The sequence below is a fragment of the Eschrichtius robustus genome, chromosome 20 (assembly GCF_028021215.1).
Source record: "Eschrichtius robustus isolate mEscRob2 chromosome 20, mEscRob2.pri, whole genome shotgun sequence".
NCBI classification, from domain to species: Eukaryota; Metazoa; Chordata; class Mammalia; order Artiodactyla; family Eschrichtiidae; genus Eschrichtius; species Eschrichtius robustus.
This window is the reverse complement of record NC_090843.1, coordinates 7,556,318-7,581,920: the sequence shown is the minus strand read 5'-3', so window position 1 is coordinate 7,581,920 and position 25,603 is coordinate 7,556,318. Positions and strand designations below refer to the sequence as shown.

The following is a 25,603-nucleotide window of genomic DNA, read 5'->3' as shown; positions in this document are numbered from 1 at the left end:
GTCGGAGGAGGCTGCAGGGCAGGAAGCCCCTTCTGACTCAGGGGACAGCAGCTCCTCTCTCCAGGGTTGCGAAGTCTTCACAAAGGAGGGGAGGGGGAGAACCGACCTCTTCTGGTGCCGAGTGTATGTTTGTGGGGAGGGGGCGAGTGTGACTCGATCTCTATTTTGGGGACCACAGGGCAGGGTTGTCACACCCCTCTGGTCATGCAGCAGTATCGGGCACAACCTTGGGACCACCTTTCTAATCCCCCACCCGCCCGAGGGAAGCAACCCTGCTGCCCCTCACAGCCCCGCCGCCTTCTCTGAACGCGAAGCCCTACCGCCGGAGGAGCGAGCTGCCAGAGAGCAGGAAAGGCAGACCCATTCCCTCCGGCCTCGGACTCCAGGCCTGGCAGCGGCTGGGAAATCTGTTTTGGCCCCAAAAGGAGCCTGGCGGCCACTGGCGCTGCCCGGGTGCTGCTGTGGGGCAGAGATAACCGGCACAGGAAGGGTGGGGTGGCGGGAGCCTCCCAGGAGCCGGGTTTCACGTAAACAATGAGCGGCTGCCCAGCCATGCCAGGAGGTGACTCATCTCCCCACACCGGGCCTGCTCACACCTCGCCCCCTCCCTGCATGGGCTGGGGGTCAACCCCAGCCCTCCTGGTCACTGGCTTGACTTCAAAAACTGGGGTGTGTCCAAGAAGTGGTCCGAGGAGGGCTCAACTGCCCCCAAGGGAGTAGAGGCCTGGGCTCCTGCCTGAGGACTGGCTGAGTTGCAGGGTCAGGGTAGCAGACAGCGGGAACTGGGGCCTCCCCTGCCCTCTGGACCCTGCCCGCCCACGCCAAGAGGCGTTCACTGGGCATGACCACAGTCACTTCCTGGGCCACCTTCTCTGAGCAGCGCCACAGGCTTTGGTCATCCCACTGTCAATCCTGACAATCCCAACCAAGAAGATGGGGAGGACACTTGAGCTTTCACGTTTGCCTGAAAACAGACTGTAGAAGAGGCCAGTGCATCCGAGATGCTGAGATGTAAGGATACAGCGCTTTTAATAGGGCGGCAGACCCCACGGCGTGGAGGACACTGTCCACAGTGCCCCACTCTGCTACAGCAACGTCTCTTCCAGCTGGAAGGCTGCACGGAGTCTCCTCTCGGGGTGGCACCCAGGGAGCAGGTCCCAGTCCTGAAATATACAAAGTGGTGCCTCCCAGCGGGCATAGGTCACCGGGCTGCACAGTCTCGTCAAGTCCCAGAGTGGCTCCTCCCCTTGAAGGAAAGGAGAATGTCCGAGCCACCCCGAGCTGGTCCCTCAGGTCACTGCTTGGCCTTCTTCACGATGGTGCCCACGGCAGAGATAACGGTGGTCTTGGAGCCACTGGCACTGGTCGTCACCGTGACGACAGCGGGTAGGGTGGCCGTAGTGGTGAGGATGGTGGGCTGGGCTATCGTCGTCACCGGGATGGCCGAGTCCCACTTGCTCTTTCTCTTCTGGGCGTCTGGGGGTAAGGCAAGCGAGAAGCCAGGATCAACACCAACCATAAAGCAACACTCCCTTTCCAGGAGGCCAGCAGTCAGAGCTCAGGGGGCAGAAACTGCAGGGCCCCTAGCCTCAGAAAGCCAAGGGGCAGCCAGTGAACCGGGACCCCACCCCAGGCTCCAAAGCGGGCTCAGCACAAACCACAGCGAGGCCAGGCCCTGTTCCCCAGAACAAGGGAGGGAAGCCCTCGCTCCGTCTGTGGAGTGGCCGGGAAGCGGAGCCGCCGTCTACCTGCAACAGCTGTGCTGGCCGTGGCGGTGGTGGCGGCGGCGGCGTTGGTCGTGGTCCCTTTCTTGGTGCCCGTCACAAACTCTATCTGGAAGGCGACAGGGACGAGCGTTAAAACCTGTGCAAAGCTGTGTATCCACGTCGTCCTGCCAGCTGTCTGCTCCCAGGGGACAGGAGGTCGGCACCACACAAAGGAGGCCGTGAGAATCAGCTCTGCTCTGACCGTCCAGGGGTAGGAGAGGTGTGAGGCAGGCGCTCGAAGGGGGTTTAATCCTCTGAAGAGAGCTTCCCCAACAGACATCGGACCCCTCCCGGCACCACTGTGTCTCTGCGCTCGGGCACCCCTGCCCGCCGCCCCACCTCAGGCCCAGGCCCCCGCCCTCACACTCCGCGGGAGGCGGTGCTGCTTGGGAAGCAGCGTGCTCAGGATCCTAAAAGGAAGGGTTGCCGGGCCATCAGGCATGGGACCTACAGGGACGCACTAAGGCAGGCTGCAGAGGTCAGCTCTGGAAGCCAAGAAAGGCACAGACCAGAGCGCTCTGGGAAGGAAATATCTGCCTCCGTTCAGGCCGAGGAGAACACCTATGACGACAAAGGGAGAAAGCCCCCAGGGGTCTATGGCTGTTAACGGGGTGTGGTGTGGTGTGGTGTGGTGTGGTGTGGTGTGGTGTGGTGTGTGTGTGTGTGTGTGTGAAGGGATGTAATGCAGCAAATATAAGATGCCAAGAAACCAAACGGAAGCAACCGGGAAGCGTCTTCAAGCTGAGTTAGGGAGGCTTAAAATCCAGCACAGGGCACACCGAAGGCTGCTCAGAGCGTTGTCAGGCGATGCACCAGTGGTTGTGGGGAGAGCAGCCTGGACGTCCCAGGGCTTAGCCAGCAGGACCCGTGCGCTCTGAACAGCTGCCCTCTTCATCAGGACTGCCGTCCATCACTTACTTTGGTTCGCTCCTTTTTGGCCTTTTCCAATTTGTCCATTTCAATCTTCTGGGCTTTGGCTACGAAAAGACGGGCAGTTACACAAGCAGCCGAAACAACTCCCACACGAGGAGATACTTCAGGCTGAAGGACTAGCACTTGCCGCTTCCCCGGGGTTCTTGTTTGAAGCATCCCTTTGTGGTGGGCAAAATTAAGTGCCAGCGCTCGGGCAGCATGAAGCAGGGGCCTCAAACTTAAAGGCCCCGAGGCTGGGGCTGTGCACTGCCATCTGGAGGGGTCAGCTGTTCCCGGCTTCAGCTGGCTGGGAATGCTGGCCTAGTGTGACTACCTTCTCAGCAACCAAGAGCAGCCGGAACCTTGGATTTTTATTTTTTAATGTATGCCTTTTTTTATGCATGTATTTTTAATGTATTTTTAAAAATAAATTTATTTATTTTTAATGTATTTTTGGCTGCGTGGTTCTTCGTTGCTGCGCGCGGGCTTTCTCTAGTTGCGGCGAGCGGGGGCTACTCTTTGTTGTGGTGCGCGGGCTTCTCATTGCGGTGGCTTCTCTTGTTGCGGAGCATGGCTCTAGGCGTGCGGGCTTCAGGAGTTGTGGCACGTAGGCTCAGTAGTTGTGGCGCACGGGCTTAGTTGCTCCGCGGCATGTGGGATCTTCCCGGACCAGGGCTTGAACCCGTGTCCCCTGCATTGGCAGGTGGATTCTTAACCACTGCACCACCAGGGAAGTCCCTTAATGTATTTTTTAATGTATGTATGTATGTATTTATTTACCGTGCCACGCAGCCCGTGGGACCTTCGTTTCCTGACCAGGGATCGAACCCACGCCCCCTGCATTGGAAGCTCGGAGTCTTAACCACTGGACCACCAGGGAAGTCCCTACATGTTTAGATAAAACGTTGTCAACTAATTCAAATTAAAGCAAGACAAAACTCGTATGGGCCAAACAAAACACACCTACAGGCCAGATCTGGTTCACAGGCTGCTGGTTTGGGACCAGGCATCCGAGGAAACGGGCCCTTTGAAATTCCTCCCAGTTCTCCCAGATGGGCCCCTTCCGAGATTGCTGCACTCCCGCTGGCCCCTGCCTGGGACACCGTCTACACCTGCTCGGTCAGTCTCTGTGCACCTTCAAACCTCACCTCGGACCCGGTTTCCTCAGTGAGGCCGCCCCACCCCTGGCCCAATTAGGTGGCCCTGCCTGCACGCCCACCATCCCCACACCTGTCATCGCTGGATCACTCCTTTAATCCTGTCTTCTTTGCTGTACTGTAAGCCTCATAAGTCAGGGATGGGGTCTGGACCTTTCAAGGCTGTATACCCAGCTCCTCAGACATGGCCGGACATGGAGGAGACCCTGAAATCTGTGCTGCCTGATGACTGGAGGGATAGACAGACGGATGGGTGAGCAGGCAGACGGACAGCTACGCACCTAATGCCTCATAGTAGGAGTCTTCAGACCAGCCATGGGGGTCAAACATATCCTGAAAAAGAAAAGGTTAAAGCTGCGGCAAAGGTTGAAGTGCCTTCCCTGAGTCTTCCCGTGGATCTTCCTGGCCTGGAGTCTCCTGCCTTCAAGGGCACAGGGGCTCAGCTGTTAGCCCTGGTCTCCAGCCAGTCCTCCTTAGGGTTATGAGGGCAGAGATGCATGTGTGCACAGGCTGTTCTACAGGGCACGGCGAGTCCACGCTCAGGCCCTAGCCAATCAGAGGCCCCGGGGCTCAAACAGGAGAGACGGGAACTGCGCTCCTCAGCTGGCAGTGCTGCAGTGTGGACCCTTCAGAGGTGCCAGGCTGGACCCAGCGGGATGAGCACAGGGCCCCGGGTACCCTCTCTCACCCTCAGCCTCTGCGGGTGGAACATACCTTCGGGTAGTTGGTGCCGAGCTCGTCAATCGCACAGAACTGGATGAGCTTCTCATAGATGCTGAAAGAGGAAAACCGCAAGGCGCTGAGCAGGCCTGAGAGCCGGGCCCTGTGTGGCGCCAGAGTTCAAGAGATCAGAACCATTTGGTGCCTGGGCTCAGGTGAAGCCTTTAAATCCGGCTGAACTGTTCTAAGCAAGCTTCCGGATGGAAGGGGAAACGTCCACTGGCTTGACATTAAAAGTCACTTCTGGCCCTCCAGCCTCCCAGAGAGATGGACTGGGGCCAGTGGCCAGGACGAATACGGTGTCGAGGTGAGGGCTGCAGTTTCTGTTCTTAACCGGACATCTGACCTTCAGTGTGCGTGGTTTGGTTGGGGCTACCCCACTTAGGCCCATAGGGGCCAGGGCAGGTCTCGGCTATCTGCACACGAGGCTCCTTCCTGGGTGTGTCACTTGCTTGAGCACTGGACGGAGTTAAGACCCAGACACAGTTCTGTTTCTCAGACCTCTCACCTGCGCACAGAATCAACCACTTCCTAGAGGTGGAAGGACCTGGGGTGATCATCTGGTCCAATCCCCTCATCGAACGGCAGCGGACACTGAGGCCTTGAGAGGTCACATGCTTTAGGAGCAGAGTGGGAATGAGAACACAGCCAGGCACCCCCGCCCAGCCCAGGTCTCTCGGCTTCCACTCTGCTTTACGTGTTCAATCTGGCTCTTCAACGGTAAACGGTAAGCCTCGGCGAGGGTAATGCAGTCTGGGTGATGGCCCTTTTGGGCTCAGGTGTGATCTGAGCTGGGCCTCTCCCTGCCACCTCCATGGCGGCATCCCCGTCCCCAGTCCAACATCAACCACCCAACTGACCCTGCAGGCTCATGGGAAACTCACCTGGGATTCCGAAATTCCTTCTTCCTTTGGATAATGTAGTTCATATCCATTCCTTCCTTTATCTTCCGCTCATAAAGCTTCTGGATCTTGTCCTGTGGAAGAGAAACAGAAGAATGACTATGACAGAACCTCACCGCCTCATGATCCCAGTCTGTGGTCACACATGCTGTGTGGACATGAGGACCCAGGAGAGCCACAGAGCCACGTGAAGCCCTGCTCCAGCCATACGGTCTTCCACCACCCAGCCTGTGACCAGCACCGAGCACAGATAAGATAGACGGAGACCAGCCTGCTTTTGCTTTGCTCTCTTCTGACCCCCTTTGAGTGGTTAGTAGAGGGAAGAATAAGAAGGTCAAGGCAGAGAAGCCGCAGAGAAGACAGTGAACAAATCCCCACTTGGTTAATCAGTTCCTGAATCACTTGAAGAGGTGTTTCAGGCTTTAGTGTTGACGGGCAGGGGCTGAAGGCTGGTTTTGAATTTTAACATGGGGATAGGTCCTCAGCAGGAGATCTAGGAAGGCAGGAGTAGAGGTGTCACAAGTCTCCCCAGTGTCCTTTGAGGGGCGGCTCACAGATGGCCGGTCCCCACCACTTTATCAAGAGGCACCGTCAGGGGTCAAGAGGTCATTTTTCATCCAAACTCCCCTCCATGCCCCTGCCCTGGCTCAATGGAAAACAGAAGAACCACCTGGCAGGGATCTGGGCCAATGCCACAAGTGTCCCCAGGCCCACAGAGATGAGGTCCACAACAGATGGCATCAGGGCTGTCTGGCGCATGAAGAGGCCCCAGGAACCCGAGTCTCAGGGCAGAGCCACCTCTGAGGAGGAGCGGTCTTACCCAGGAAGGCTGGCGCTGGCCCAGGTAAGGGTCACTCGGCCGCCTCCCCCACTAGCGGCAGCTAAACACAGACTGTCCAGAGGAAAACATTTGGGGCACTCTTCACCTGCAAGAGGAGGTGGGCAGGCTGGGAGGGCCTGAGCGAGGCCCTTTGGGCACATCAGGAGAGATGACCCACTCCCTCTGTTGGAAGCCAAGAATGGCTGGAGGAAGCACTGAACTGCAGAGAGAAGTTCGTGACACATTTCCCAGGGAAGAGAGAAGCTGGGTGTGACACGCCTCCACGTTATCTCTTTAAGGGTGACGGAGGGCTGCCTATCCAGAAGGCTCGGCAGATGGAGGAAGATCTGTATTTTACAGAAGACTTTTCTGTGTCTCCTGGGCCATCAGACGGGTCCTCCCGTTTCAGGTGAACTAAAACGTTTGCTCAAGTGTCATGGTTTCTACCACTAGGAGGATCGAAGAAGGAGAAATACTCTGATCTTGAAGGCTGGGCCGCCTGTCTCCGCCTGGTGGACTGCTGGAGAGTTCTTACAGGCTGTGGACTGTTGCCTGGCGCAGGGGTGACTCGATGCTGGGCGGGTGGTAGGTGGTGGTGGTGGGGGACGACCTCAGCAAAGGCAGGAGACTTGCGGGAGGAGAAGAGACCGTGAGCCGCATCCCCAGCCCCAGGTCCCTTTAGTCATCCGTCCGCCAGCGTGCTGCGGGGGCTTGGGGTGTGGCCAGAGGCACCAGTAGAACCTACAGGATCAAAGGTAGAGCAGGTGGACCGGGCACCACTCTGGGGGCAGCCGTGCATGTCTGACCTACTGTCACAAAGTCTCCTTCACAGTGGAACGTGCAGAGGGACAGGGAGAAACAACCACCGAGGCTGACCAGGAGGTGTAATCCCGGCTGTCCCCTGAGGTCCTGCTCCCAAGGGAGTGACCGCACTCACCGTTCCATCTCCTCAGGTCAGGTCTGCACCAGGTTTCGTCAGACAAGGAGCCAGTGAGCTGGCATTTCAGGAAAACGAGGACTGAAGTTTATGCGTATCCGTGCTTGTGCTTTTGCACTTCTATTTGTTTATTTTACATTCTGACAATCCCTCAGTTTCTTAGCAAAGTTCCCTCCGAGATGGTCCCATTGGCTCAGGGTTGCCCAGAAGAGGCATGTTGTTTTCTCTGGTTAGGACATCACTGAGGGCAGCTAGGGGCCCCAGCTGAAGCAGCAGAGGGTGGCATTGGGTACAGAGCAAACTCCTGAGAGCAGCCTAAGGGAGGTCACCAGGACTGCAGGCTCCTTCCCACTCGGGCCGTCCAGAGCCTCCTAAAGTCAGACCGAGCCAGACACCTGTCCCAGGCCTCCTAGACTACACGGGCCTCAGCAGCCGAGCGCTGTGCTTACCTGTAAGTGATTTGAGCATCTGCCGGGCGGCTCCGGTGGGATCTTGATTTCATCAGGTGACATGTTCCGGACTCTTTCAGAAAAGGAGGCTGTGGAAAGAACAGAGAAGAATTCTGTGGGTGGGTGGGAGGCTTAGGGTGGGGGACAGACATGGACAATAATCCCCCCCCTCAAAAAAAGGCCGATAACACACTTTCGAGGAGGGATACACGCTACGAAACAGTAAAACAGGGTGTCTGGAGTAGCACTCCGAGAGGGTGCCTGTGAGTTGAGATCAAATGACCAGAAGGAGCCGGCACGTGCCAACCCAGGGGAAGAGAAGGTCAGGCGGAGGGCACGAGCATAAAGATGGCGTGTGGCCACGTCACAGCAGCTCACCCACGAAAGGCTATGTCCTGGGGCGCGCTGGTGGATGTTTAACACCCAGCTGGGAGGCGGGGAGGGGCACAGCCACGACCTGCAGCATCTGCCTGTTTCTGTGGTGTAAATTCTCCCCATGGCTAATGTCAAGCTACCAATGTGAAGTCGCTGAACTTGAGGCTGGGAAGAGATGTGCACACCGCTGGCTCATAACGTGACCAGCTCCAGCCCCCCAGGGGCTCTGCCCCTGAAACACCCTCCCAGAATCCCGGAAACTCAGAGTTGCTTGGTGCCATCCTTCTCACCTCAGGCTCTCCTACCCAGGCTACAGGAGCAGCTCAGGGTTCCCTAGGCTTCGGGACTCAAAGCACTCAATACTGCCTTGTGCATAAATGACATTTACAAAAGGACCTGTTGGTTATTAGCTTAGGGCCCTTTAATGTTTTTTAAAATTAATTAATTAATTAATTTTTGGCTGTGCTGGGTCTTCGTTGCTGCACGCCGGCGTTCTCTAGTTGCGGCGAGCGGGGGCTACTCTTCCTTGCGGTGCGCGGGCTTCTCACTGCGGTGGCTTCTCTTGTTGCGGAGCACGGGCCCTAGGCGCATGGGCTCAGTAGTTGTGGCTCGCGGGCTTAGCTGCTCCGCGGCATGTGGGATCTTCCCAGTCCAGGGCTCAAACCCGTGTCCACTGCACTGGCAGGCGGATTCTTAACCACTGCGCCACCTGAGCAGTCCACGGTCCTTTACTAGTAAACCAATCAACCCGCTCTTGGTCCACTTCGTTCTTGGGAACAAAAGGTCTGATTGTGAAGTGAAGAACCACAACTCCCAGGGGGCAATTCCCTTGGAGATCTGCCCCTGCCCACCCAAGCTTCTCTCTCTCTCCACTCCCCTCCATGCTGCCTCTGGCCACCCTTGCGACTGCAGAGTTGTGCTCTGGATCACTCAGACAATGCGCTGTTTGTTGTAAGAGTCTGTATGTGCTTTTAAAACGTTCTCTCATGAAAAGGACTATACGGTGAGCAAACAGCAGGCGGAGCGGGGTGGGGCAGGATGAAGGCAAAGAATGCACAAGCCAGCACCAATGACATCCGGCGAGTACTTACTGGGTACCCGCCGTGTGCCTGGCCCCAGGCGAGACTTCTTAGCCCCAAGTGGCTGCCTGGACTGCCTGGGGATGGCCTAGCGAGCCTTCCCCTTCTCTCCCAAGGCTGGGTTAATATTTTCTTAGCAGATAAAGTGCTTTGATTTCTGCTTTGAGCTTCACTAGTCTCAGCTGCTGCCAAAGGAGCCTGCACACACTGTAAACACTGAGGCTGGGGCCCAAGCCCAGGCACAGTCTCCTACCCTGGATACACGTGCCGATTCTCACTGTCGGTGGATTCTCACTGGACGTGCCCCAGGAACAGAGCACTAGATCTGCCATTTTGGGTGAAGGAAGAGGACAGAGACTGGGTGACAGATCCTGCTGTGGACTGAGACACCAGTGCAGCCCGGGAGCGGTTTTCACCACAGAACCATGTGCTTCTCTTTGCCCAGCACCCTCCTTCTGTCTCCTGTCTCCTGAAGCAAGGGACACCCAGATCTGGCAGGAGTTCAATCTCATCCTGACTTCCTCCTTCCTCCCAGCTCTGGGAGAGGCAGGAGGTGTAAGCCTGAGGCTCAAGCAGGCTGCAGAGGCCGGCTGAGAGTGGAATCAGCTGGGGTGTGCTGGTTCTCGCATTTCGTAAGCATCAGCAACAAAAGCAAGAAGGGCCGGGGCAGGCTTTGGGCGCACAGCAAAGAGGGTCAAGGCTTCCCTGGGGTGGAGAGTGTATGTGTGCATGTGACAGAGAGACAAAGAGTGCCCTCTGGCATTTGCCAGGAAAGCCTTTTGGAAAAACAGGGTGTGGCACTGTTGCCATTAGCAACCCAGCCACACTTGGGCTCAAATGGCATACAGTGTGACAGGGAGAGGGAGAGCCCCTCCTGAGCTCCTGGGCTTGGAACTGGGCTAGGAATGAGAAAATTCCTCGGGAGTAGCTGGCAAATGAAGGGATACATTCAGGAAACTCGATAAAAGTTTACCTCACAGATTTCAGGAGCAATCTTTCTGTGATTCTGTCTTTCCTAAGTCTCAAAATGAATCGAAAGCAGAAGACATCAGACCCACATATATGGCTATTGAGTAGCCAGCCTCAAACCATTTTCCCTGGAAACACATCGAGATGCGTATCCAGGCACATGGGGGCAGCTCGTGTCTGTGGCTGCTCCAGGTCTGCTTGGGGTGTTCTAGGCAGGCAGCCATACTCAGGATCTGAGAAGCCTGCCGTCAGCATGATTCACCCCAGGTGCGCGCCCAAGTCCCAAACCAGTGCTGGTATCCATAGTTGCCAGGTATGAATCTGCGCAGGAGCAGCTATTCAGCTGGGCTTCTGTAATGGCAGGAGTGAAGGGATGCCTGGCAGGTATTGTGGGGCTGGAAGCAGGAGGCAGTGGAGTGTCTCTGGCTCACTAGAGACCCAACTGGCTTACCACCCAGGGCCACTGTTCCAGGCCCACCCACGGGGCACCGGTGGGGCAACTGGAGGGGATGGCAGGACACCCACGCTTAGCTCTGTCAGGCAGCTACATACAGTGCTGGGGAGCCCTGGGCCAGCTTCTCTGCTTTCCTTTGCTCCATTAAACCTGGGGCTGTCTATACATATGAAAACGCTGCCCACACCAGCAGAGCAACCCAAGTCCTACATCCAGAGGCATGAATAAAAGGAGCTGAGGGGCCTCCCTGGTGGTGCAGTGGTTGGGAGTCCGCCTGCCAATGCAGGGGACACGGGTTCGAGCCCTGGTCTGGGAAGATCCCACATGCCGCGGAGCAGCCAAGCCCGTGAGCCACAACTACTGAGCCCGTGTGCCACAACTACTGAAGCCCGCACACCTAGAACCCGTGCTCCACAACAAAAGAAGCCACCGCAATGAGAAGCCCGTGCGCAGCAACGAAGACCCAACGCAGCCAAAAATAAGTAAATGAATAAAATTTAAAAAAAAGAAAAAAAAAAAAAGGAGCTGAGTTCAGGCAGAGGTGCTGACAACCACGGTCCCATGAGCAGAAGCCACTCTGTACAGGTCAACTACTACCTCCTCAGTGAGAAATGGGAAGAGGAATCCAAACTATGAGACTTAAAGCTCCACCTGTGTTCTCTGTGGGTGACTGGATTCAAGAAATTGCGGTATAACTCCTACAATGAGATAATATTAGCAATAAAAAAAAGAAACTATGGATATTCTCAAGAACATGCATGGGTCTCAAAAACACTATGGGAAGTGTAAGAAACTAGACCAAAAAACAAGCAAACAAACAAAAAAGCAACAGAAAATCCCCCAACAAACTGTGATTCCATTTGTATCAATGATTCTCAACCAGGGGCATTTCTGCCCCCCAAGGCAACATCTGGCAGTGTCTGGAAACATTTTTCGTTGTCATATCTGGCAGGACGAGGGGGCTGCGATTGGCACCTAGTGGGCAGAGACCAGGGATGCTGCTAAAACACTGTACGGTGCACAGGCCAGGCCCCCACTGCAAAGAATTAACCAGCCCGAAACGTCAATCGTGCCGAGGCCAACAAATCCTGATTTATAAGAAATCCTAAAAAAGACAAAACTACAGCGAAGAAAGTAGATCACTGCTTGCCTGAGGCTGAGGGAGGAAATGTCTGCAAGGGGAGGGGTATGGGGGAACACTTTGGAGTCATGGAAATGTTCTACGTCACGACTGTGGTGGGAGTTAACACTAAAAGCTGGCGAATCTTCTCTATGTAAGTTACACCTCAACAAAGCTATTTTCAAAAAGTGACAAGGAGAGCAAAAGTGAAAGCCGGTTGTGGAAGAAGTCGGGGCTGAGATGGCTGGTGCCCACACACATTGCACCGCTCGCCAAGCGCTGCCAGCAGGAGTGGAGGGCGCTGCCTTGTTGGGCTCCTGGGCAGGCGCTTCGGACCCCACGCCCCACCCCCAGCGTCTCGGTGTGAGCAGCAGGGACCGGAGGCGAGAGGAGGCCGAGGCTCCAGGCCATCCCCCACTCGGGGAAGGCCACGGGCGGCCCGGTGAGGCTGCGCTCGGTTCTTTCTGCCCGTGAAGCCCACTGGGCCACCCCTACGGCGCCATTTTCCAAGAGCAAACTCTAAGGTTTTAGGAAACTTTGGGTTTTTATAGGGTGGGAGAGACTCATACCCCACTCATCAGAAAACTTGGGGATAAAGGCAGGATCCCACTGGGCATCTGGGCTGCTCAGTGTGGTCACGCTGCTACCCAATCCTTCCTCAGAAGACAAATATAATGAACAATTTTCAGTTCTTTCAGTCCGGAAAACCAGAATGGGTCCCTATCTCCCATCACCGGTGAAGGGATCCTATCCAGAGAAAGGTCAGGTTGGAGGGGGTGCAGGAAGCAGCATTTCCAGGCTGAGTCCGGGGCTTCCCAGGGCAGAGTAAGTACGTCTCAAAGGCTCCGTCTGGAAGCAGAGGAGCGGGCTCTGCAGGCCGCCTGAGAAGCAGGGCCACAGGGAGCAGGAACCCGCTTTGTGAAGACCAGTGGAGCAGGCGGAGAGAGACAGAGAGAGACGGGCACAGTCGCCACAGAGAGGGAGGGCAGGTCCCCCCACCGTGAGGTTGGGCCAGGCCTTGGGAGAGCCCTTACAAAGTCCGTGGCCAAACTGAAGGAGCTGAGAGGCTTCCTAAAAGGATTAAGAGGCTGAGGTTAACACGGAACTGGGATGACACGTGTGTCACTTTCCAGAAATGTAACCGCCCTGGCCAGTCACACAAAGGGCCCCAGACCCCAGGGCTGTCAGGCATGTTCCCTCCTGGGGACAGAGTAGGGTGCCAGCAGAGGCCACATGTTTGCTCCTTGAGCCCGTGAATGTGCCAGCGGAGGGGGCTGCGGGGGTACAAGGCCGGAGGACGGGCGCAGGGCACAAGGGGAACGAGCTCCCAGCTGAAGGGGGCCCTGAATCCCTCTTGACAACACTGGCAAATGACCAAAGCCCAGTGAAACGCACCATGAATCTGATTGTCAAAGAAGAATTTTTCCCTGGGTGTCTTATCCAGACGTCTTAGAAAATGCCAAAGGCCCTGTGAGAGTCTGAAGACGCAGGCTTGCGGCAGAACAGTTGCCTTGGCCGAAGCAGAGAGAAGCCGCCTGCGTGGCTGGAAGCCAGTTGGCTCTGGGTGAGGCTCGGAGACCTGCCCCCGAGGCTCGCCCCCACCACCCCCGGATACTCACCAACTAATTCCTGGGGATCTCGCTTTTCTACTTCTGGGTTATCCTGCAAAAGAAGAACAGAAACACAAGGAGTAAGCCCGGGCTTCCTGACCCACAGTCACTCTCCTCACTGACACCACTCAGGATTTTTAAGGAAGGAGAAAAGGTGAAAGCACCGTAAAGAGCCCCGAGAGTGAGCGGATACTTTGGGGGATCCTGGGACCCCTGAACCTCCGAATACCCCTTCTTCCTTCATCAGAGCAGCTGGGACGCTCCAGACACCTGCTTGTCTCTCCTCCACGGCCCCCAGCAGTGACCAGTACCCCCAACGATGAGGAAAGCAAACACCAGCCATGGACAGCTGCCCACCTGGACCCTGCTCGCTGCTCTCCCAGGGCCCGGCCAGCCGCCCCAGAACACCAGCACCTCCAGCTGGTGCCCAGGAAGCAAGAGGTGGCTACTTTACAACACGAGAATCGCAAGACCAAAACGACTGTCTGCTCCCAAGAGATTTTTCTTACTCTCAGTTTCAGCAAAAAAAGAGAGGCTTTATCACAAGGGGGTAGCTCATGGAACCAGGGGGCAGGCGGGCAGTGGGCCTTCAACAAGTCACGGCACTGGCCCCAGGAAGGCCCGGTTTGGAGGCAGCCTCGCTCTGGCTCTCGCTGGCCCACCTGTCAGCTTGCCTTACGTTGGCTCACAGTCTCGCCAAAGAAAAGCTTTCTCTGACCCTTCCTGCAAACCCCTGTCCCCAGCACCCACTCCCACACGTCCTTCAGTTCTGGAGGCGTGCAGAGCCCTAGGAGCAGAGGTTTCTCCTCAGACTGCTCTGGACTTGCTCTGGATTTCACTGCTCAGAGCAAATGCTTCATCTAAACCAAATCAGCCCGGAGGAGGCACCGTCCCAGCCGTGGTCACACACCCGGGCACCTTGGGGAGGAAGGCCTTTCCTTGCTTCTGCTGCCCCAAATGCACAACGGCAGGAACGTACCTGCTTTCCCCATTTCTGGGGAAACCGAGCCCCTCAAACACAGTTAGGTCAGGGGTCCCAAGTGCCATAACACGGTAATGATCACAGTGGCAGAAGCTGTGCTCATGAGATTGTTGGCTCTCACGCCCCCTCCCTCTGGTTGGTGAGGGAGGACATAAGACAGTAACAACTCTGGACCCGATGGGCACATGGAAACGGCCGTGGAGCTCTGCGCACTCCGCTGACACGAAGCAATGTTACACCGAGGTGACGTCTCAGAATGGAAGGGGCAGGAAGACCACCCCCCACCCCCGGGCTCCACGCCAAGACCAGAGCAGCAGTTCTTAGCCCCCTTCTCCAAAAAGTTCCTCCTGGTTCTGGGACAGGCCAAAACCCCCTCATTCTTCGGCACACTGCAGCTATTCATTCGACCTGGACGGGCATAACGCCCAGGCCAGGCTGCTTAGCAACCGTCTCCTCCAGCCACCCGCCCCCTGCCGATCAGGTGGGCAAAGCGGAGGCGCACCCGAGGGCTGCCGTGCCAAATTCAGGCTGCTTATCCACCAGCTGCTCGCCAGAGAGAGCCGGTCTCCACGGGTCCCACAACAATCCCTTTGTAGCTGTGACTCCGGAGGAACCAATGTTAAAGAGCCTGGCAGTAACAAAACGTTGGACTGTAAAAGGTCCTTAAATTTTCCCTCTAGGGGACAGCTTTCTGGGTGCTAATTGTGGGAAAGCATCAGGTGGGTACATCCTTCCTCCCCTCCCGGGCCATTTGGCTGGTCATACAGGACTGACCCGTTAACTCTTCAAAGGCCCCCTAGAGCTCTTTCCCAAAGCACTGCCCCAGCCCCTTTCGTGGGCAAAATGCAGAGCAGCGAGGAAAGAGGCAAGATATCCATGTGGGAATTCAGCCGCATCTGCTCCAGAGGCACAGGAAGTTAGTCACCAAACAGGCAGCTTCTCTTCAAAGGGGAAAGTACTTGTTCACACCAGGGGCTCCTCGGTGAGATTAAAGGCTGTGAGGCTCCCTGGGGCTCTCCTGTGCCCCAGCGACGGGAGGGGGAGGGGTGGGGAGAGGTGGGGATTCCTGCATATCACAAGGTCCTGGCCTGGCTTAGCTGAGGTCTGTTTAGTCACATCTCTGGGAGAAAAAGCAATGATAGGGCAAAATCACAAACAGGAAGTTTTTTCCACTTCTTTCAATCTTTCCTTTTTTGGCTTGGCTCCTCATTTCCCCCCAAGTTTATCTTTTTACACATGCCACAAAACAAAAAAAAATTAACTGGGTAGTTGCTTTCAATCTGCCAACTAGTCTAGTCTCTGGTTTTCTGCCCTCACAGGGTGCGCGCGCACACACACACACACACACACACACACGCGCGCACACACACACACACGGACAGAAGGGGCAGGTAGTGCCCAGAGAGCACCCGAAGTCCCCTGGAGCTATGGCCTCTTATTCAATCCCAAACCCAGCACCCCCAGGAAGAAGTCCCACCCCACCTTCCCAGCAGCGGAATCCAGCTCCACACTATCCCCAAGCAAAGTATCGACCAATGGACCATGGACCCAACGGCAAGCAAGAGAAGATTCTCCTGCCTTGAGAGACTCCTGAAAGCCAAACGTATAAATGAGTCTCCACAGACTGGAAGCCATGTCATTCTGCACAAAGGTCTCCTGGAAAGACTTTGGAATCTGTCGTTGTTCAGATCCCCCATTCGTGTCACATGTACCCGTGTGACTCCTAAGGCCCTGGAGAATCAAACAGTGGGACTCTGTGACTCCTGGTGGCCACACCTTGTTACGCTTTAGAATGGAATTCCTCTGCCCTCTGACGTGAACAAGCTGGTTGTGGGCCTGCTGAGCTCCTGGGCATGTGGTGTGGTACCAAGGTGCCCCCAAAGAAGAAAGCCGACGACGCGGTGCTTCCGGATCCTAAAGCAGCCTAACCCCGCCCCCCGGCCCCTGCCCTGAGCCCGAGAAGAAGGGCTTGGCTCTGCCCCACAGCAAAGGGCCTGAGCCGCAGCATCACAGGCTCTTGGAGTGGAGTTGGGTGCAGGACTTCAAGTGATGCTGAAGAAAGCCCAGCAAGGAGGGAGAGTCGGGGTGTCCAGTGAGACCACTGAAGACAGGGGTCCAGTACCCCACAGATGCTTTTTAGAACCATTTATGCTCAACTGTCCATTGAGGCAAGTTTCATCCAATGAAAGCAGCGTTGCGGGGAGGAGAGGGGGGGGTCCACATTCAAGACATAGACCCAGAGAGACAGTCATGCCTCAGATACCAGGAATTCAGCACAAAAATGAACAATGCACCCATGATAGTTATCTCGGAAGCCAGCCATGGTGTCAGAAAAAACAACGGATGAAGTATTTAAAAGGACAGAGCTAAGGAGATAGAAGGAAGGTTCACACCATTAAACTGCCAGTACTTCAAGAAACTGGTTTTACAAAACCTGCTATAGAGAGAGTCTCAGTATGTCCTTAAAGAGGCAGAAAGGGAGCAGCAAAGCGGATACAAGTGAAAAGCAACAAGAACCCCCACTGTTCCTTTTCTTCCCCCAAAGCGGTGTTTCCGAAGGCACAAAGGACACCTGCCCTGACTTGCGTGAATCCACCCTCCCTGGCCTCCAGGTGGATATTCAGTTCTTCAAAGAAATGAACTCAGCCTGGAGATCTATTTACCAGACAGTTGGATGTCTGCGTCAGCCGGGAGGCATGAAGCCCACAGCCCAGAGACCTGGCCAGACCTGGACATGACAGCACACGCCCCTCAGACACAGCAGGCTGAGTGCTTTTCTTGCCTAGGAGAGCATCTCACATAGCAGTTTCTAGGAGAAAATACCAGGTAAACCATTTCTGCTCTCTAGTTCAAGTCCAATTAAGACACAAGGAAAAACAAAGCAAAACAAAATCCACATCTTCCTAAGAAGCCTAGTGAGAAGACTGGAAAGGGAGGGGAGGAAAGAGAGCTCTGAGGCCTCTTCTTCAGACTGTCTGCACCCCTCCAACCTCCCTGGGCTTCACTTCAGTCCCACCAACTGGGGCGCGAGTGGCTGCTGCGGGCTGGGGGTCGTCCCTGGAGGACTGTGGTCTGAACCCAACACTGCTGACTTCTTAATCAACTGTGCCTGAGATGTGGAAGAATCTAACGGCCATGGCAGGGGCCTTGTCCTCAGGAATTACAGAATCTGAAATGTGGTTCCCCCTGCAGAGAATATAAAAGTCCAGCCACCAGCAAAACTATGACTGGAGCAGAGGAAGGAAGGAAAAACAATATGGCTCCACGAAGCGGGACAAGCTGCCATGTGAGCTGGGAGGATTTACTCAGCAGAGGAGGAGCAGCTTCTGGTGGGGAGAATGGAGGTTTATTTACAGCCAACAATGCTTCATCAGCCCTTCCCGGAACCAGCCCACCAAGTGCACTCAAAGGTCCGGCGTCCAACTTGAGACAGAGCAACGGAGCTTCCAGCAGCTGGATTCTGCCGGACCTCAACGTCGCCTTTTCTCCCCAGTTCTGGGAGCATTAGGCACAGAGAAAGCACTCTGAACAGAGGGCAAAGGGTAGCCTCTCCCCGCTCCATGGGAAAGAATGCTACAGACATGTTTTCTGTTGGATGACGTAATCCTGCACCTTAAAAGAAGGGGGCAGTTGGGGAGGCAGATCAGTAAAACAAAGCCTCCCAAATCTTCTGTCCTCTCAGATCTGGGGCTGCCCCAGGAATTATAACGCCCTAATGACATCTCACTTCAGGAGCAGGGTACCCACTTAAAAATGAACCCTCACTGTGGCCTGAGGCCCCGGGGGCTCCCTGCCGGCCACTTCAGCACCCTCCCCCCACCCGGATCCTGGCAAAGCTGCTCCCTGGATCACCCCCATCCCACTCCAGCCTAGTAAGCCCCATTCAGACTTCAGACCTTGGTTCAAGGAAGCTTTCCTCCACCACACCCGCATCTGGCCAACGAGACGACATGTGCCCTATTCTGTGCTCTAACTGTCTTATTTACCACTGTGTTCCCAGCACCTGCAATAGTCAGTGCCCTGCCCACAACAGGTGCTCAAACACTGACAGACAGACAGACACACACTTTCTCCCTCTCTCTCTCCTTTCTAATCAGTTAACTGCCCAGTGGCCAGTTTTTTTCAGTCCAGTTTAGGGTTTCAAAGCCACCATCACCTGCAGTGCATTAACCCCCAGACTCCAAACCTGTTCAAGTCCACAGTTAATTTCAATGTGTGGACTCGATATAAGAAAGGGAGGCCAGCGGAGGAGCTAAATAAAGGGGCTAGAGCTGCAATAAAGGTTGATATGGGACAAGCAGGAAGGTGTGTGCGTGGAGGCACCAATGCTGCATTAAAAAAAAACCTTAAATCTACCTTGTTGCTCCTAATCTTGACAAAAAAAGAATTATCGTATAGTTCATTTATTCCACAAATAACTTACCAAGCATTTATTATGTACCAGGCAATGGGCCAAACACTGGGCATGTGGAATGAACAAAATTCAGTCTAGGGGAATAATTTTAGGTATCACGCTAAGTACTTCAGTGAAAGATCTCATTTAATTCTCACGACAGGCTCATGAAATTGTGGGCAGACAACCCTGCTGCTTCAGAAGCCACTGGTGTGCCTAGGAAGCCCTCCTGAAAGCTTCAAGCTGATGGTCAAACGAGGTTTTCTGAGGCACATGTGAGTCACTTCAGGTTGCCAAGAAAGCAGCAATTCTGGAACTTTTGTTGAGATACCTCCAAGCTCCAGAATAAAATTACTGTCGTTTGACAGACACGGGTGGGGGCGTGGATCGAGAGTGGCAGTAACCCAAGACTTAGTGGAAGTCACTGAACCCAGTGCCGTGTGGGGGACAGCCCACCCGTGGCACAAATGCCTGGCGTGGGTTGTTCTACCCACACACCCAGGAGAGCCCTGGAGAAAGCCCATCACCAGCACATTTCCTTCCGTTGTATCCTGTTGGGTCAGGATTGGGCCACTGCCATGGCAGGCTGCCTGCCTGGGGATGGAAACACTCAACTTATCACAAAAATGGGCGGAAGTTGGTGGGGCCACTTTGGATGCAATGGACTCGCCTTCACTCCCAGCTCATTGCCGGGAAGGCTCAGCTCCCCAAGCAGAGAGGTTTCTACAGGAAAAGCGTTAAACAGGCATCTGCCAAGACAAACTAAGCCAGCTCTAGAGCTGGCCTTGTAGACTGAAGCAAAGGCGGGGAAGGGGAGAGGAACGGTCTCTCTCTGAAAATCCTGTCTCCAGTGATGCCCACAGGGCCCAGCATGGCGCTGATGCTCTGTCACGTGGAACCAACCAGAATTCATGTGAAGGCAAAGCTCTGGCTGGAGCCACTTCTGAAGGGGAGACTTTATTATCTGACTATTGCAAGCGTAACCACAGATTTGATTCAAGACCCCTGAAGACCCTGAGTTTCTTGAAAGCTGTAGAAGATGCTCAGAGAGGGCCATTCCATTTCTCTCTCTCCTGCCCAGGGTGTCAGGTGGGCTGTGCCTGGGCAGAGAGGTTACCTCACATCAAGGATTTGAGTCAAGTCCTCAGTGGTGAGGCCAGGTTGCACTTTCTTCTTAAGGGTTCTCCACAAAAACAGTGTCTCTATGCTTTGAGTTGGAGAGCTTGGAGCCAGACAAGCACAAAGAAGACAGCTTTGTGAGGCTGAGGGCAGCAAAGTGAAGTTTTTGAGACACGCCTCGACAGCGCCACCAAATTACGAAAGCATTATCTTGCCTGGGAGGTCAACTGCCAAGCTTCAATGTTAGATTAACATCGGGGCAAAAAGCAGTGAGATGCCAGAAAGCCAGGAGTGTGGACATGCACACTGGTCCTCACGTACGTACTGGTAGGAAGAGGATTAACTGTCTACAGGGCCAGAGGGAACGCCAGAATCTTTAAGGCACTGCTTAGGGAAAATTTAGTTTTCAACTGTATCCCAGTGTTAAGAATACAAACGAGTAAAATCCTGTCAAATCCAGAAATCACACAGTAGCATCTCAAGGGACCTGGATTGAAACACAGAATGAAGGTGAGAAGTGCTGGATCCCTAAAGACAGGCAGCTTGCCTTCTGCATCATAAATTTCAAAAAGATAAATCATCACTGGGGAAGGCCCCAGCCACACCTTGGTTAGTAATCCATGGCATGTAGTCCCATAGGGAACAAAGTCTGTCAGGGCTTGCACGGCTGATGGGCAGGCGGACCGGGCACGCAGCGGCTCCTTCTTGGACGGAGAACCGCACAGGGGCGGGGTGGGGCTTCTGGGGCTTCAGCTGACTGGGAGCGAGTGCAGTCAAGAAGGCCCTGATGGCAGCTGCGGTGCAGCCAAGAGTAGGGGTTAGAGGGAGAATAATGGTCCTTCTTCCTTTTGCAGGAGATCACAACTTCCAGCAATCACAACATTTCTCCCAGCGGTGTTCAGCTACAGATATAGCCAGGCCTTCTTCGGAATGTGGCAAGACAAAGGACCTACCTTGGGTTTCTTTCAATCTGGACAAGGCAGCTACTTCCACAGCCTGCCCTGTCTCTGTCTTTCTGTCTGCTGCTCAGACCAGATCACCACCCAGACAGACTTGTAGACCCCAGCCTGGATATTTTATGTCACTCACTCTGCAAGGGCAACCCCCGCCTTGCTAAAGACCAGGCCTAAAGAAGGCCATGTGGCTATTCACTGCGGTGAGAGCAAGGAAATGCCAATGTTAAATAGGCCTGGGCATTTTCAACAGTTCAAAGGCCTAATTACAATAGCCAGAAGTTAAGAATGGATGGCTCATCTGTTGCATATTGGCTGAGTGCAGCTTTTTCCATAAATTTTGCACACGCATATGCACTAAATTGAGTGGCTGTCTAGCAGTGACAGGCGAGAAGATGTTCCACTGAATGTTCAGTTGTTCCCAGGGGCTTTCTGGGCTGTTGCCAGGATTCTGTAGCCTGTAATCTGGTTGGTTATCTCGTTGTAAATGTACATATAACTCAATCACAATAAATATATAGTATTTTTAAAATTCGAAAAAAAAAAAAAAGAGTGGATGGCTCACAAGCCAGCAATGGTCAAGGGCCATTTCCTTCTCTGGTCCTAGGTGAGTCATGCTGTCATTTTTTTTTTCTAATAAGCACTCAAAGGATCATGGGGTATGGGGGGTGCAGAACATGGGGGCCAGATAGGAAAATAAAACCAAGATGGAGGGACCAAGAATATATTCTCCCTCTCACACTCTAAACAGAACTCAGTAAAAGCTAACATACATTATTCAAGTCTCATAATAACCCCATGAAGCAGACTTTATTATTTCCATTTTACAGACGAGCAAACTGAAGCAAAATACAATGAAGCAGTTTCTTGCCCAATAAATGGCAATGTTGGAACTCAAGCTCCAGCCTGAGTCCAAAGCCTAGAAATACCACTTCCCAACTTCTCACCTCCTCCCTTGAGACCAGGAGGCTGTGAATAGTCACAGTTTCTTCGAAGCCCTTGGTTCAACCACTGGGGAAGCCAACATCGAAGACCAAGGAGGTAAAATTCCTCTCCAGGAATGACTCCATAGCAGATCACAGGCGAAACAGGTGTTAAACCCTTGACTTAAGGGGAAGACGGCCAGATCTATTACCTTTTAACTGTTAACGATCAGGGGAAAGGGCTCAAGAATCCGTGGTGCCCCAGTGAGTAATGTCTGAGTTGACTTGAACGGAAGTCAAGGTCCTGAGGACTTAATCGTATACACAGTGGGTGCTGCCACCCCTGTCCTTAGCCTAGAGATTTCCTGGGGGCTTACAGAAAAAATGCTACCAAAACCCGAATCCTACTAAGCCAGCCTCCCTTACTGGGTGAACAATCCTGCAGACTTCCAATGAGAACTCAAATTTTAAAGAATGAGTTCTTTCTTTTGACTTGTGTAAATAGCATGGCACATTTCCTGTCCATCAGGGAATCTCACTGGAAAGAAACTGCCTACGTAACACTTTATTCGATAACAATTACAAAACTATATTCACATTTTGCTACTATAATGTGCCATTTTTGGATTTTATTTTAGCTAGCTGAATATATGAGAAGAACGAAGGGAAGTGATATGAAGAAGTGTGTTGCTCCTGACTGGTATTACTACTAGAACAAAAGCTGGTGAATCTCAATCTTTTCTGCATCAGTCCCCATTTGGAGGTATTTAGAAAATTACAGAAAAAAAATCTTTCCTACAGCAGTTTTATTGAGATATAACCCACCACTTAATTCTCAAGTGTTATTTTTTCATTTGTGTCATGCTATTATATAATTACCCAGACTATAGCAACAGTGAAGATGTTTGTAATACAAATGAGAACAAAACTGGATACAAAATATATATGCTATTACACAGGCAAACCTACACAGATGGAAGAATGAAAATGGCTGCACTGTCAGGCCCATGGAATTAGGTGGTTTTTTTTCTTTTCTTAAATATTCAATCTTGCTTCTCTAATAGTCTGACAATAAAATATGCACAGTATAAAAACAACAAAACCCTGACAAGATAACCACTAGAAAAAGTGCTACATGACCCTTTCCATGTCAAAGACCTCTAAGAAAAAGTCCAAGTTTAAGCTCTTACAAGATAACCTTTGCTGTCCCATCCTGAACAATAATTCTCAACAGAACATTCCTCAAGTGAGGGTTCCCCAGAAGCTCGCCAAGCACAGGCACACAACGACCCATCCCCACTGGCTGCAAAGGGCCTTGGTTCCTCTGCCGCACCCCACCACCTGCCCTCTGAAGGAGCCTTCAGGATGACTAGAACCCATGCTGCTTGTCTGTGAAAAGCTTAGCATCTCCTTTTCCGATTCCAGAGTCCTGGAGGTACAGCAAACACACCCAAAGCCCAAAGAGGAAAACATTTTGCTCTGCACGGACCCTGCGGAAACTGGCAGCCTCTCCCCTCACGCGGTCAGTAAGAGAATGGCTGGCAGGCTCCTGAAAGTTCTTCCTAGAGTCAGTTGTCAACAACAGACTCCTGTTGTTGAAACAAGCTCCTCGGGCTGTTTTCCGTCTCCAGATCTTTGATTCTGACATTTTAAAAGATCAATAATAGTGCTGGGTCGGGGTGGGGGGGTGGGGAAGGGCTCGAGAGGAGAGGAAGTTTGGGAATTACCGAGTCAGTTCTTCCCGAGGCAAATCCTTCATCTAAACTCTGAGTCAATTAACAACACGTGGCGATGAAGACGCTCGACCTCCTTGAGGGAATTCAGGTGTGTACGTGCAGCCACCGAAGGCAGAGGCCCGTTCACCGCGCTGAGCCAGGCCTCCAGGGGAGGCTGTGCGAGTACTTCACCGAGCCCCACCACTCTGGGACTCTAAGACCATCTACCAGCGCAGTTCCCAAGCTGTCCATCAAGGCCCCCCAGGTCCCCCCCCAAAGGTGCCCGCGGTACTTAAAAATTTCAAGGGAAACAGCATTACTTGACATCTGTCAGATACCACACTAATTTATGTATTATTTTTTTCAAGTGGCTACTAAATTGTGAGGACACGGGTGCTGACTGCAGGGAGAAAATTACTTAAGAAACAGAACCGTCAGGTTATTTCTTTCGGCCTAGGAGTTCTGTGAAAAATTCCTGTGATACCAAGGGTGCCATGAACTGAGAAACTGTGGCAACTTCTGACCTCCAGGATGAGGGCGTAGAATCAGACTGTGTTTGGGTGAGAAGGCTGAGTACTGCTCACAGCTGCATCTTAGGCTGAGAAAAACTTGTTCCTACACGTTCTCTCCTATCACTGCCACAATCCCCTGGAACAGTGGGTATCACAGCCCTGACTTCAGCCGAGCTGAGCACAGTTTAAGTTATGTGCCTGTTGGCCACAGCTGGAGGGCAGCCGAGCCAGCGCTCAACCCAGGTCTTCTGACTCCAAACCCACTAGACCGGCTCTGAGTTGTGAACTCCACATATCTGCACTACTTTTGGGGTCGAAGGATTTTTTAAATGTTTTCCTTGAGCTGGGGTTGTACACGCCTTTTAAAAAATGCTGGCACAATTCCCCCCCCCCCCCAATGTCACCTCTTTGACCCAGAGACACTATTTTATTTTGACAGATGTTTGCTCCTTGGGCCGAGAGGATTCTTTCCCTGGGTCAAAGCCTGGACCACAGCGCCTCAGGGGGCCGGCCATCCCGCCCCGCACCGGGAAGCCGGGCCTCCCAGTTAGCTTGGCAATGGGCTGCTCCAGCTTGCCCGTGCCAGCTCATCAGTGCCCGTGTTTGTTTGCAAAGGAAGAATGTGTCAGGGACAGGGAGTGAGTGGAAATACCTTTATCCACGGGAACCGTGGGAGTGGGGAAAAAAATAAACAAGGGGAAAAGTTCTAGGGCAACTGAGGTAAAACAAGGACAAAGGAGAGTGGTGAAAAGGGAAGCTCACAGGCCAAGGGCAAACAGGTGGAGGAAACACTTGAGCCTTTGGGCCCCTGTCCCTGTGGTAAGGAGCTGGACAGACGACCGCCACTCCTAGTCTGACTTTTTCTAGGGCAGCAGTGCCACCTTCTGCTGAGTAACTGCAACATCCAAGTCGGGCTGCTTACTGAAGAGATGAGACCAGAAAACTGAAGTTCGAGAACGAGATATGATGGAACAGAAATGCTGAAGCATTGTTTCCGTGGGACACTCTGCCACCTCCTCCAGCTCCTTTTCTCTAGTTTAGGGCAAACTCAGCAACCCCAGGGCCCGATCCCTGCCACCCAGGGCTGATGGATCAGGGCCAAAGGCTCCCTATGGGGGGGGGGGGTCTGGAGTTCTCATCTCTTCCTCAAATTCCCAAATATGGGACTTTGCACTCATAGGTAACCCCAAACATCAGCGTGATAAAAATAAGGGCAACTTCCAGTCTTTGTACTCTACATGTGTACTTCGTAAAGTCAACAGATGATACAGTTGGAGAATACTCAACTCTGCTTATCCACAATGCCAAGTCCTTTCCCAAGAAACACCTTGGGGGTTCTAGTCCGACCCCACCCTCACATTTCTTTTAGGACATTCGTTCCTGAAAAGGCCAGAAACAGAGAGTTCACCACCTCCTGTGGCACCTCGACTCACTTCTGGCCAGAGAAGAAGGGCAGCTCTTCGTTATGCGAAGGCAAACATCTCCTCGTTGCTTTGAGTTCCGCATGGGGCTGCCACCGCCCTTCCCTCACCAGACCTTCAAACAGCAGACAGAACTGCCGGCTCTTCCCCAGTCTTCCCTCTTCCAGCTCCTTAACTTTTCCCCACGTGACGTGGCTTTAAGTCTCCTCACCTCTGCTCTCCTTGGAGCACAGTCCGGTTTAAAATGCAGAATCCAATATCCCAAAACAGGCCCAGTGATATATATGAGCAGCCTGGGAAGCGTACTGAGGGGGC

The 25,603-nt window shown here is 53.5% G+C and overlaps 1 protein-coding gene across 3 annotated transcripts in view; it reads right to left on the bottom strand.

Moving 5' to 3' along the window:
• Nucleotides 1-331: 331 nt before the first annotated feature.
• Nucleotides 332-25,603, bottom strand: part of SAP30BP (SAP30 binding protein) — a 33,243-nt gene continuing 7,971 nt past the window's right edge. Inside the window, exons 4-11 of one of the 3 annotated variants that reach the window (XM_068531208.1) lie at nt 13,280-13,322; nt 7,664-7,752; nt 5,440-5,531; nt 4,550-4,658; nt 4,117-4,168; nt 2,685-2,743; nt 1,749-1,833; nt 332-1,476 (exon numbers count right to left, since the gene is read on the bottom strand). In XM_068531208.1, coding sequence (XP_068387309.1) covers nt 1,295-1,476; nt 1,749-1,833; nt 2,685-2,743; nt 4,117-4,168; nt 4,550-4,658; nt 5,440-5,531; nt 7,664-7,752; nt 13,280-13,322 — 711 coding nt within the window. In that variant the 3' untranslated portion in view covers nt 332-1,294. The remainder of the gene's footprint in view (nt 1,477-1,748; nt 1,834-2,684; nt 2,744-4,116; nt 4,169-4,549; nt 4,659-5,439; nt 5,532-7,663; nt 7,753-13,279; nt 13,323-25,603) is intronic. The other 2 variants (XM_068531209.1, XM_068531210.1) reach the window with 2 other exon arrangements.